General features: G+C 47.4%; 1 protein-coding gene across 1 annotated transcript in view; it reads right to left on the bottom strand.

Annotated features, from left to right (window-relative positions):
• Window positions 1–13750, bottom strand: part of Tdrd9 (tudor domain containing 9) — a 100862-nt gene that overhangs the window by 25181 nt on the left and 61931 nt on the right. Inside the window, exons 22-29 of the mRNA XM_028764561.1 lie at window positions 12321–12428; window positions 10292–10392; window positions 8893–9066; window positions 6189–6300; window positions 4995–5207; window positions 3841–3930; window positions 2656–2916; window positions 372–527 (exon numbers count right to left, since the gene is read on the bottom strand). Coding sequence (XP_028620394.1) covers window positions 372–527; window positions 2656–2916; window positions 3841–3930; window positions 4995–5207; window positions 6189–6300; window positions 8893–9066; window positions 10292–10392; window positions 12321–12428 — 1215 coding nt within the window. The remainder of the gene's footprint in view (window positions 1–371; window positions 528–2655; window positions 2917–3840; window positions 3931–4994; window positions 5208–6188; window positions 6301–8892; window positions 9067–10291; window positions 10393–12320; window positions 12429–13750) is intronic.

The raw sequence follows: 13750 nt of genomic DNA, 5'->3' as shown, positions 1-13750 counted from the left end.
AGGAGGAAGAGGAGGAGGAGGAGGAGGAGGAGGAGGAGGAGGAGGAGGAGGAGGAGAAGAAGAAGAAGAAGAAGAAGAAGAAGAAGAAGAAGAAGAAGAAGAAGAGGAGGAGGAGGAGGAAGAGGAAGAAGAAGAAAGGAAAACAGGAATTTTGCACTGAGGAAACAGGCAGAGGTAGAGTGCTTGTCTAGCCCACTGATCCCCAGCAGAGTAACAGACTAGAAAGAGAAAGGAGGGAGGAGGAAGAGACGGCACAAGAGAGGACTCAAGAGGAAACAACAGGAAGAAGGAAAACTGTCATGGATGCAGTCACAGCCCAGGACAAACTGTGCAGAGCGAGCAAGATCTAAGATGTGTTTTACACAGCTCACCTTGCAGTTTGGAGCACCCAGCCGATTGGAAGCAAAGCTCTCCAACAGAATTCGGATGAGATGCTTCTCGTCATCCTTCATAGGAGAGGACATGGAACCGTCTGGCATGGAATCCACTGACTTAGCAAAGAAACCCTTGAGGACTTCATAGCTTTGCTGATCAGAACAAATGTTTGTGTCAAAGGCAAAAATTAAAGCAAAAGCACAAATCTCATATCAAAATGTTTCATTGTAGATAGAATCTTATTCCTATTTGAATGCCATGAACATATAAGGAGATTATTTTATCAAGTTCATTTAAAATTCAAACAAAAATAAAGACTAACTACACTTTCTAACATAATAACAAAAAGAATTGTTTTTAATACACATTAAAAGTAGCTGCTTTACTAAGTCCTATCTTAGTGGTAATCAAGAGCTAGCTAATTGGATTTAAGGCCCACTTAACAGGAAGGAACTTGTGTCTGGTACTGGAAACCCAGCCAAGGCCCTATAGTTAGTGAGACCACGGTCTTAGAGAAGGACCTACTCTTGCCAGTGTGGGAGTGGAGGAAGCCTTGGAGCCAATGTGCAGACGCAGATCAAGTCCTGAGTGGACATGTACTACTGACATGGGTATGGCCTGGGGCCAACTGGAAACAAAACTGCAATGTCCTCTTCCGGTCTGAGTCTAATATTGTGTGCAAGAACTGGTGTTTACCAACTATCAGCTCCAGCCCCCTCCTGGATGTTTGCAGCTGGAGACAGTCACCTACAGAGACTTCCTGACTAATTCACTCCTCTGGAGGTGTGCAGAGGTTCCCTGTTGTTGCTGTGGTAGTTGGTGCTTCTCCATCCAAGTGCGCACAGCACGGCCTGTCTGATCACAACTCTTCTGAACATGTGTCTATGTGTCTGTCCTGTTCTCATTTCCTCACTAGCCCAGTCAGGTTTCAAGACTTGAGTTGCAAGGAATATAGTATGGCACTTCATTAAACCGGTGTTTCCCTAACTTCATTCTAAATCCTACACCTCCAGGTAACTATCGCTCTCGCCTCTCATCAACAAGGCACCTCTTGCAGTCGACAGAGATCATTTTAGAAAGCCACAACTGGTCAAATACAGAGAAGTCATCAGCCCAGCTGGTGCATCCATGACACCCCCACCCCTTAGGCTCAGGGAACATTGTGGAGATGATGGGATGGAAGGACTGTAAGACAATAGAACCAGGAAGTCTGCTTTAAGGCTGCGACTTCTAGAGGGAAGCCACACTAGGAAACCTCGACAATACGGCTGCCTAAAGAGAACCAGAGCAGTGACCACACCGTCCACACACTAAGGTGGAAAGAGGGAGCTCACAGAACCCCACCTCTAGACAATGAACTACAGGAATTACTAACTCCTGAGAGAGGGAAGCGCCCCCTAACTGGTTCTCTAACAGGAAGCGAACAGTCCTGACAGCATACACATATAACCAACACTACATGTTGTGTTTATAGACTTATGCGCTCACACTAACATGTAACAGTCGAGAAACGGAGGCCATGGCTAATGAGAGGAGTGAAGGGACATGTGGAGGAACTGCAAGGAGGGAAATGGTATAACTGTATTTTAATTTTTGACAATTTGCAAATAAAAAAGCTTGAAAAGAAGTTAAAAGAAATTTTGAAATGCTTAATATATATGACTTGCTTACTGAGTGCTTCCATTATGGAAATAATTTTTAGAATCCATTAAAAAAGATAAAATTAGCCGGGCGGTGGTGGCGCACACCTTTAATCCCAGCACTTGGGAGGCAGAGGCAGGAGGATTTCTGAGTTCGAGGCCAGCCTGGTCTACAGAGTGAGTTCCAGGACAGCCAGGGCTACACAGAGAAACCCTGTCTCGAAAAACCAAAAAAAAAAAAAAAAGATAAAATTAAAATATAGAATATTTTTAAGTTAATTTTCATTCTAAAACAAAAATAATTGACTAGGAAACTGCCAAAAATAGCATGCATCCACCATAATACAATCCCCAAGAAATAAAGAAGACACTTTAGATCAGTGGTCTTCAACCTGTAGGTCTTGACCCTTTTATAGGCTGAATAACCCTTTCACAGCGGTTGCCTAAAACCATTTGCATATCAGATATTTACATTATGACCATAACACTAGCAAAATTAATTATAAAGTAGCAATGAGAATAATTTTATGGTTGGGGTCACCACAAAAAGGAAGAAAAGCGCTTCACCCACTGTCCCCTCCCAGTCTGGCCCAGCCTGGCCAGCATGCACATGTGTCCCACAAACAGACAAGGTTCATACTTTTGACTCATAGGACTCCTCTGCAAGCTCAGCATAGCCCTCCCTGATGAGAACATCTCTAATGTTGATGGCATCCTGGGCCCCTGAGTATCGGTACACATCCACGTGCAGGACACTATGTACGATGGAGAACACCTTCACCAGGAGAGGACAGCCGCTGACCAGGGCGGCGAACCGACCATTGGCACCCCCACTCCAGTGCTCTCCACAGATAAGAGACTTTGCTGATGGTCTCATTTTGCAAATCTTGAATTCCAAAGCCTGGGGCAGAAGGAAAAGCACTCTGAAACAGTACTAATGATAAATTCTCCTGAAATGTAACTTTGTTAATCAGCATTCCTAGAAAAGTCCTGAAAGCTAAATAAACATCTTTACTTCTTTTTTTTTTATTTTTAAGTTTATGTATGTTTGTTTGTTTTGGAGAGTCTCACTGTGCAGACCAGGCTATCCTGAGCTCAGAAGATCTGTGTTCCCTCTGCCACCAAGTGCTAGGACGACGGCATGCAGACTGCCTTCCTTTGTCATCTGCTGCACTATTTTAAAGTAAACTTGAGTGTGCTCTTTGGGAAGGAGCTACACCTGGTGCCAACAGAGCCTGAGAAGAAAGCTCAGAAGGGCTGTGGTACTGAGTACGAACGGCCCCCAGAGGTGCAGATCTGTGCATGCTTGAATCACGGAGTGGAACACTTTCTGAAAAGCTTGGGAAGACTTCTAATCTCGTGTGGTCTTGTTAGAGGAAGTGGGGTTTCAAAAGCTCACACCCGACTTCCTCTGCCTACAGATCAGCACGCAACTCTCAGCTCCTTCTCCAGCACCACGCCCTCCTGCCACCATGCTCTCTGCCATGAGGATGATGGACTAAGCCTCCGATGCTGTAAACCAGCCCCCAATCAAATGCTTTCCTTTATAAGTGGCCGTGTCTCTTCTCAGCAACACAACAGTAGGTAAGAGCACTACTGAATTTAAACAATTTTCTTTTGCTCAAAGTCAGATCCTCCATACATTCTGGTTTTCTCCAAGACTAATGTGGCAGCGATGGCTCTGGTGATGTATTTTTAAGAGTAGATACCACACTTGGCTAGTGTGAGCCGTCCTTGTCTGTTACGGACTTCAGCTGCCATGGCAACCTCTAGCCAGTTTCCTTTGGTGTCCAACACTCACTCCCCAGCCTTTTCTCAGCCTTACCTGAAACGGAAGCTCTAGGAACTGACAGGGGATCTCCCTCAGGAGATCTAGGTCTACATGAGACCTATTCCCATAGTCTACAAAGAATACCTATAAGATAAAGGAAACAAATACTCGGACAGAGTCTCTACACCATTCTCTCTGCAGTGCAGCAGCGCAGAGGAAACGCAGTGGCCTTCTCTGCTTCTACAGCTCCATGTACGGGACTCGGTCCACACGCAGACAGAGAAAATCCCTTATAGTCTCTTTTTTTTTGGGGGGGGGGGCAGGAAATGCTAATTCAAATCTACTGTTAGAATCCTGTTATTTAGAAATTTCACATACTGTACCCTGATCACATCCACTTCCTGGTCCTCCCAGGTTCACCCCCTACCATTGTGACCTCCCCCAAAACAAAAGAAAAAGAAGAAAAAAAATACCACGTCCGATTTGTGTTGCCCAGATACTCACTGGAGCATAGTCAAACTCCCAGTTAGCCAGCCCTTAAAGGAAACTGAGTCCCTCCCCACACCCACCCCTGGCAGAAGCCATCAACAGTGGAGAGCTACTCTTCAATGTTCAAGAGTTCTCTCTGATAGCTTTCATCTAGGCTGCTTCTTTCCTTTGGGGACTGAGGGTGCGGAGAGGCTATTACAGACACTGCCTATGTCTCTTACATTCATTCCCACTCTTAGAGTAACCACGTTCTATGTCTTTGCTTCATTTATTTGTTTGATGGATTGTTTATGGTTTTTTTTTTTTTGAGACAGGGTCTCTCTATGTATATAGCCTTGGCTGTTGTGGAACATACCATGTAGATCAGGCTGGCTCTGAATTCACACAGGCCTGCTACTGCCCCTGCCCCAAGTGCTGGGATTAAAGGTGTGCACTACTGCTAATCACTTCCTATTTCATTCCTCGTTAAAGGCACATTTTCTACCTTTTATATGTGTGTGCTCCACACATATACACTGCCCATGAAGGCTGGAAGAGGGTGTCAGATCCCCAGGTCTGGAGTTACAAACGGTTGTTAGCCTCCATGTGGGTGATGGGAATTGAACCAGGGTTCTCTTGAAAAGCAACCAGTGCTCTTAACCACTGAGCCATCTCTGCAGCCCCAAAATTTTCTATAAATTTCTAGTCTTATTTCCTTTCTTGTTAACAGAAAAACATACCTCAGCAGAATTTCCAGAAACATAAAGAATCTGAGCTCTAAAGTAGCTTTCCTTGTTGTAATCGGTAAAAGGTGCCAGGCAGACCAAGTCTGGATGCGGATGGATAGGCAGAGGGACCAGTTCTAGGCGGTTTATCTCAGCAGTCAGCTGTTTCAGCAGCCCTGCGTTCCTTTCGTCAATCCTGTACCCCCAGAAGTGCCCCACTTCCACCACCTGCAGGAGAAGAGTGTGGGCATGCATGAAGACCACCGATTGGCCACACGGCCCGCCACAGGCTTATTTCTGTGTCAGTGTCCTCCACAGGCCCTAACAGCCTCTGTGAAGCACACGAGGAGCTTCTTGTCAGCAACAGCAGGAAGTGGATGAAGCACATGCTGCCCTGAGGGAACTCTATGGCCCAGGGCCTGAAGGCTTTGAGAGACCTGGATTTAGTCCAGATAAGTCAACATCATGGGACCCCCATGCCCTCGAAGCTGCTGAGTCCAGGTGCAGGGCCAAGTGCCCAGTCCACAAATAAGAACAGCATGTGAGGTCTGGCAGAGAAGAGCCAGCCATGTGTGAGACCCTCTGAAAGAAGAGCATGTGAGGTCTGAGAGCATGTGAGGTCTGGCAGAGAAGAGCCAGCCTTGTGAGAGACCCTCTGAGCAGCTTCTCCATGGCTGCTCAGACCACAGGGGCTGCCTGCGCACAGCAGCGTTCCTGCTTGCCTGGATTCCAGATTTCTACATGAAATTCCCCAGTCAAGTGTAGCTGTAGATTTACTAGAAAAGAAACACGTTCACGTATGTATTTTTTGTGCTGGGGTTTAAACCCAAATATTTCAACACTAGTTTTGTTGATGTAAAGAATTCTATAGCATATGCTATGCCAACTAACTTTCTAAGTTTTACCTTGTCAAATGTTTACTCTTTTTTTTCTTTTGAGATAATGTCTCAGGGTGTAGTGCTGGCTTGCCGAGCACTCTCTACGGAGACAAGGCTAGCCTCAAATGCACAGTGACCTGCCTCTGCCTCCTAAGTATTGGGATTAAAGGTGTGTGCCCACAGCATGATAAATAATTCTGAGGCACTCCTGCCCAGCCACATTCACCCGAGGAGGAGCTGGCTCACGGTGCCCATGATGAGCCTGCTGCATGACCAGAATCTTCAGATGTGGTGTGGGAAAGGCTCTAGGGACCGAGTGGGACACTCTCACCTCAGTGACATCGACTGTCAGGAGAAGATCTGCAACTGTCCGGGGTCTGTCCAAGGTGTTGAATGACACTTGCATGGGATCTACTGTCTGCTTCTGGAAGTCCACGTTCACCCTGAATGACAGGGGTTTGAAAGAAGACAGAAAGAACTAAGTGGCTTTACTTCCGCATGTGAATTACCACCTCATCTACTCCTACACTTCCGGCACTAGAGTTTGGTTCTTAATCGTTCCCCACAGGCCTGTGGGGTCACTGTCGGGCAGCAGTGGGTCTTTGGAAGGTGCAGCCCAGGGCCCAATTAACAGAACCAGCCAACCACAGACTAAAATTTCTGAGGCCATGAGCCAAGTTAGCTTTTCCTCTTGCAAGCTGATCGTCTCAGGTACTGGTTACAGTCTGACCTCACTGCAATAAAGAATGTCTGGTGACTTCCTTGGCTATCTGGAAGTCATGTATACCCTAATAATTATCCACTCCCCTCCAAGAATACACTCTAAAAGACAAGAGAATATCTGCTTTCAAGAACATACATTCTAAATCCAGGGCCTGAAATCCTTTCTACTTTTTTCACTTCAGAAAACTAGAAAACAAAGAATTCTGTTGGTAGAGTGCTTGCCTGGTCCATACAAAGTCCTGGGTGTGATCCTTAGCACAGCATAAAACGGGGTGGTGCATGCTGTGGTCCCAGAACTTAGAAGGGGGAAGAAGGAGCTGGAGGGACGGCTGACTGAGTGGTGAACAACAATCCTGACTGCTGCTCCCGAGGACTGTAGTTCACCTCCCGCATGCACACCATGCAGTTTACCACGGCCGGTAACAGCAGCTCCAGACGAACCACGGCGCTAGTCTTCACAGGCACCCACACGCATGTCCACATACACCACATGTCCACATGTCCCCACACAGACATGTAAAAATGCATAATTAAAATAATAGGTGGCTGAGCAGGGGTGGTGCATGTCTTTATTCCCAGCACTAGGGAGGCAGAGGTAGGTGGATCTCTGAGTTCCAGGCCAGCCTGGTCTACAGATCCGAGTTCTAGGAGATCCAGGACTACACAGAGAAACCCTGACACACACACACACACACACACACTTTAAAGGTAAAAGCACGAAGAGCGGAAGTTGTTCAAGATCCTCCCCTAGCTACAGGAGTGTGAGGTCAGCCCAGGTTACAGAAGACCTTGACTTTAGAGACAGCTCAGCAGTTAAGAGCACTGGCTGCTCTTCCAGAGGTCCTGAGTGTAATCTATAATGGGCTCTGATGGCCTCTTCTGACATGCAGATAGAGCACTCGTATACATAAATCTTTTTAAAAAGCCTGTTAAAAAGAGTCCATACTCAGCTCAATATAATGCTAACATAAAACACATGATTATCAAACAGGCTCTAGAAATATCATTCTCCTCCTAGAGCAGAAAGACAGTAAATGCTACAGGATGTGAAAGAAAAAATTAATGATCATAAAACATCCTCTTGATACTTTATCCTAAAATAAGGGAAAGAATTCCAGCAGAGACCCAGCTCCTCCTCGTGATGAACAGAGGTTCGCAGTCATAGACAGCAGGCACAAATGTCAGCAGTCGGACTTGGACAAAGACAGGGAGTGATCTCGGAAGGCGAAGCCTACGCTTCTCCCAAGTGGTCAGAACAAAGCTTGGGCTGAGGAAATGGCTCTGCTGGTAAAGTGCCTGGCACAGGTGTGAGGACCTGAGTCCTCGTGCTTCCCCAGAACTCATGGGACAAGCCAGAGGTAACACTACTGCCTCACCACTGGTTGAGGCATAGATGCAGGCCGCTCCCTGAGGCACACTGGCCAGTCAGCCCAACCAGAACCAATGAGCTCCAGGCTCACTGAGTTACAAAGTTACAGAGACAGCTTCCCAGCTCTGGCCTCACAGTCAGGCACCTAACAAGTACCTGAGCCACAGACAGCAACCAACCAAGCAAAAAAGGACCCACAACACCATCCACTGGATGGATCTGGAGGGCCTGTGTCTCTCCCTTACCAACTGCTCATATGCACAAGACCCTTTCTAGAATCTCAAAGATCACACAGGGAAAGAGATAAAGTAGACTTTGGGAAAAAAAAAACCCAATAAAGCCAGGCATGGATCTCTATGAGTTTGAGGCCAGCCAAGGCTACACAGGGAAACCCTGACTCAACTAGAAATGTAAAAAGAAGACTTCTGCCTATGTGGCACTAAAAGGGAAGAAGAATCTGATATAAGTACTAGACAGTATTTAACTTGTGTCCAAGAGAAGATCTGCATCCCAGTGGCCACCCAGGCCGTGAGGGAGGAGAAGGTGACTGCTTAGCAGCTTGCCCTGCTAAGAACCAGGCTCAAATGTACCGCCACTAGAGCCTACCTTTTGCTCCACCAAAAAAAGAATTCTCAAAATGAAATCCATAAACCTCAGAAGGAAGAAAGGGAAGAAGCACAGGGCTAATTTCTCCAATCTACACTGAAAATCTAAATGATTTCACCCAGTCCTTCAGCGGCTTTACAGCAGGCATTGTATCTACTGAACAGCCAAACACTGAGGATAAGCAGATAGCACCCCCAGGACACCCATGGAGACATGATGCCGGGACTCTAGGACAGCGCCACGCTGACATGGCCAGGCCAACACCAGCTACAGCTCCCCCAACAGTCTTGTGAGAACATACTGGGAACACTGGTGCAGGTGGAATCTTCGGGAATACCTTGTGTTCCTGAGTTTTGACACCGAGCCACCTTGCACCTTCCCTTCGATCTCCTCTGCGGCATGGACACTGAGCTCAAGGGACACTTTTAACTGGGACATCTTGACTGCCAAGTTCACAGCAGGGAGGGTCTTAAATCTTTCTGTTGGATTCCGTGAAAACTCCACAAAGGCTCTGTTTCATAAAAAGGAATTAAAACATGAAATAATAATATATGATAAGTAATAAAACATTAACTTCTCTGAAGGTTAGGAAAAAATTCTCACTGTATACTCTTAAAATGCTAGTAACTCTTCATTTTAATTAATCAGCAGAAGTCTTAGGTGGTTGAAGACAGGTTCTCTGCTGAGGGAAGTAAGTTACAATGACAAGTCAGTGAGGCCAGGCCTCACGCTCACACAGCACGGTGCACAAGTGCACAGTTCACAGGGCAGTGTCAGCCAAGGGACCCTAGCTTTCGAAATTCCAGCACAGAGCAGGGTTCCTGTTCCTGACTATTAGAGGCTGAACCTGTGGCGCACAACACCATCAAACTTACAGCACAGTAGCTTTGCCAAGACCCTTGAAGACAACTGTAGGTCAGTTAGTAAGTAGTGCTGACAGCGTCCCGCCCCTGCACACTGCCCAGGTGCCCCCTGTGCCTGCATGCCTCCACACGCACACGGCTTCTACTGTGTGGGGGTCGTGCGGGGAGGAAAACAGTCATTACTCTTTGATTGTTGTTTATATCTCTAACTGGTCCTGGCAGAACCAAGAAGAACATAGTTGCTTTCTTCTGAAATATTGGTGTGACGTTTCCATTGTGAGTAAAAAGGCAAAATTATAAGGAATACACAAACAAGGCCTTGGGTTCAATCCTCAGCTCTGGGGAAACTTTTCTTTCTAATCAATTTGAAAACTGTAATCTTGTGTGCATAAGCATTTCCTTTCAGGAACAAAAGCACTTGGTGATTCTTTTAACTAACCATGCATTACTGACCTGCTAATAAGATAGGGCCAAATTAACTGAGTCTCGGTACTGTGTCTTCCAAAGTCACCTATGACAAGTGCCTATGTGCTAAAGAAGTACACAGATAAATGCTGCCCTTTGGGGAATCCCTTACAGCCACAAAGATGAGATTAGTGACTTCCCATGGAAGTCTGGGAGTGGACACTGATGAGAAGACCCCTGTGAAGAACCAGGACAAGCACATGAAGCAAAGGCCACCAGCACAGTTCCTTTAGGCTGGGGAGGACGACTCCCACTGACAGTGAGATCCACCAGAGCTCCACCTGAGAGCCAGCCCAGCGGCCTCCACGCAGACATACTTCCACACTCATGCGGCCCTGGGAGGGCTCTGTGAACATGGAAGCTGGGGACTCCTTAGCAATTGCAGCTGACTAAAAAGCGACTACTTACTTTGCACCATCAAACACAATGGATTTGACTTGACCACACTGTCTAAAGAGAGACTGCAGTTGCTTGTAGTAAAGAAATCCATAGGGAGGGATGTGCTTCAGCTGGAAGGGAACACAGCACACATCAGTGCCGGCAGTAAGGACCTGACTGCCCAAACATCCAGGCGCAGAGGCAGCTCAGCCCATAGAAACACACAGCAGACTTGGCCTGTCTGTGTACCTAACAGCCACATGACTAACTTACAACTGTTTTAACAGAAATGCATGAAATGAAGGTTAGTTTTCCCCTTGTTGAAACAGTTCAACAGCTGATTGAAGTAAAATGTAAATTTTTTTTGCTTTCATTTTGTTACTTTAAAATAATCATTCTAACTGCAGCTTCCTGAGACAGCACCCTTCTGATAAAGAGTGACAGGAAAGGAGTTAGGGGAGATGGGCTGGTCACCTCAGAGGCTGTTGCCCCTCAGGGCAGCAGAGCAGTCTCTCCTCTAGCTGCCCCAAAGCCCTTCCAGCACTCCGCCCCTATGAGCATCAAGCATCCTGATCATTGTGTCCCAAGCTCTGGTCCCTCAGGCCCCTGCCCCTGCCCCTGCCAGTCCCTGAAGAGCGGTGTCTCACAGCTGTGGGTGGTAGCAAGGAGGTAAGAGCACTGCCTGCACAAGTCTAAGCTCAAGCCCATGGAACCACTACACCATAAGCGCATCGGGATGATGGTCAATCCTTCATGTTAAAAAACTAACGTGAAGCCCAGAGAAACACACACTGTGAAAAAACTGTTTGGCTTCTCCCAGACTTTCTAAAGCAAAACTAGCTATGATTTAGTTTGTATGACGCATGGTCAGTCATGTGTCAAGTGACTAGGCTGACTGGGGCTGAGGAGTGCATCTGAGTAAGGTCCTGTGGGGCCTGTCCACTGCACACAGCTGAAGGACAAACAGCAGGAAAAGCGTAGAAGTAGCTAATCAAAAAGCTCTGTCCAGAGAGAGAAGTAACAAAAAGCCCACATTCCTTGGAGCACAGGAGCTTATGGCAGACAGCCTTTAAATGGAAATCTTCTCCTGGCACATACTACATCTCTGCACCCATCCCTGCATCCCTGCACCCATCCCTGCATCCCTGCACCCATCTCTGCATCCCTGCACCCATCTCTGCATCCCTGCACCCATCTCTGCATCCCTGCACTCATCTCTGCATCCCTGCACCCATCTCTGCATCCCTGCACCCATCTCAACTACTGTGCTCTTCAAAGACCTGACTGGAATGTTCCAGAACCTGTGTCTCTGTCCTTGTCAATCTTCAGACTCTCCAAAGCTGCAAAGCAGTGTGACAACACCCCGAACTACAGCGAGCACTGACTGAGCGCTTACTGCATGCAGGAGCTAACTTTACCAAGTGTGTTTCATTGCCCTAAATCAGCCAAGGAGGCTACTGAGAGCCCGGTGCCCAAGTATGTAAGTCCAGCTGTCACGTGTTACTGCTGGCGTATAAACAAATGTCTCCTGTAAATCAGTGCCCACGGCTCGTGGTCAGATCCTATCCCTATTCCCACCTCCTAGTTCACGCTGCTTACACGCTCTCCCTAGGTCATGGCCTCTAGCGCAGACTTTGAGGGGCTTCAGACCTGAACTTAATATCCTCTAAGTAGTTATGCTGGGTGTCAGGGCAGGGGATCACTGCCACTTACAACAGTAAGCTGTCAATCAGAAACACTGTATTTTGTGTACCACTAAACTGTCAATTAACAACTTACTCTCAAGGGCCTTGAATCCTTGAAAATAACACATTTCAAGGCAGCACTCACCCTGAATATCTAAGTTCTCAAGGCCTCTCTGTAAAATGAGGTCAATGAGGATGAAGATGCTGTAAGAAAGCGGCCTCTCTGAGGTTAAGCAGCCTAGTGCTCACTTGGAGAAATCCACACAGCACTTATCGAGCACAAACAGCCCTCTGCGCCAGCCGCACTAGAGGCAGTCCTTATGGACACCACATTCACGCTATCCTCTTGGGACAGCTTCCTATGTGTCACCTACCACCACCGTTGTCTTTGGGTCTTTGCCGGCCAGTTCCCTCACTGCCATCTCCTCATCTGGCTGTCCAAAAGTGAAGTAATTTGGATAAAAAGCACCTGCCAGTACGACCTGGAAAAGGAGCACATGTTCAAGTCTTCCTGCCACCACACTTTCATGTCACCCCAGAGCACCGGCACAAACAGTGACACGAATGCACTACACCTCTCACACATCCTGGGATCCGCTGTGACAGCCATGCTTCCTGGATCCCTTCTTCAGAACAGCTAGATGCTTCTGAGAATGGAGTCAATGTGGTCACAACAGTGCACTAAGCTCTTCTCCACCTTCACCAACCTCAGCCCCGACAGGCCAGCTGCTCTCCCAGCTGTAGCGACATCACTCCCGTGGAGCCTCTCCAGCTGGACAGCAAGCTGGCACCTAATGTTCACATCTAAAAGGCACTCCGCCAAGCCTTGTCTTCAGTAAGAATCTGCTCATAAAGCACACCCACAGAGGATTCTCCCTGGCCACATGTCAATTCCCATCCACAAAAGAACCAGTGCTCCCAGCATGCCTGGTTTGCAAGTGTCCACCTTAAACCCTGTTCTGTAGCATGTGGTGGTCTGAATGAGAACAGCCTCCATCCGCTCACATGTTTGAGCATATGGTTCCCAGTTGGTAGAACTGTTTGGGAAGAGTTGGCAGTGTAGACTCGTTGGAGCAGTGTTTCACTATGGGTGTGCGTTAGGTTTTGAAAGGCCCACACCATTCACGCTCTCCGCCTCATGCTTGTGAATCAGACGTAAGCTTCCAACTGCTCAAGCACCATGCCTGCAGGCCTTCCTGCTTCCATGCTCCAACCGTAATGGCCCTGGACTCAACCTCTGAACTGTAAGCTCTCAGCCGTTCTTCCTTTTGTAAGCTGCCTTGGTCTTGGTGTTTCAGATAGTGACTAAGACAATGCAATGGCAACTCTACTCTGCAGGCCTGTAACAGAAGCACTGTTCATGTGCAAGACACATCTCTGCGAAGTTCTTGGAGGGTTGCATCACACAGCTAGTCACCTGCTTCATGACGCAGAGTTAGCAGTGTCCTGCTTTGCACATGCAGTGACAGTAGGGCACACAGAGTCTCTGGACTTTACAGCAAAAGGCCCTAATGCTAGCCATGGTGACAGCACAAGCTGACTGAGAAAAGGCAGAATGAGATCCTAACGCCAGCAGGAGGAATGTAAACAAGGAAAGGATCCCGGTTCCACACATGTCGATCCACTATGGTGTCTGGATTTAAGAGGCACAGCCAGCACCAACAGCAGAGAGAACAAACACACAGTCAACTACAACCCGAGTCAGAACCCAATGGCAATGAGTGTGGTGGTGCACACCTTCAGCCCCAACACTCAGAAGGTAGAGGCAGGAAGATCTCTGTTAATTCAAGGGAGAGAGGGAGGG

Source organism: Grammomys surdaster, unplaced genomic scaffold, assembly GCF_004785775.1.
Source record: "Grammomys surdaster isolate TR1022 unplaced genomic scaffold, NIH_TR_1.0 144, whole genome shotgun sequence".
NCBI classification, from domain to species: domain Eukaryota; kingdom Metazoa; phylum Chordata; class Mammalia; order Rodentia; family Muridae; genus Grammomys; species Grammomys surdaster.
This window is presented reverse-complemented; position numbering and strand designations above follow the sequence as displayed.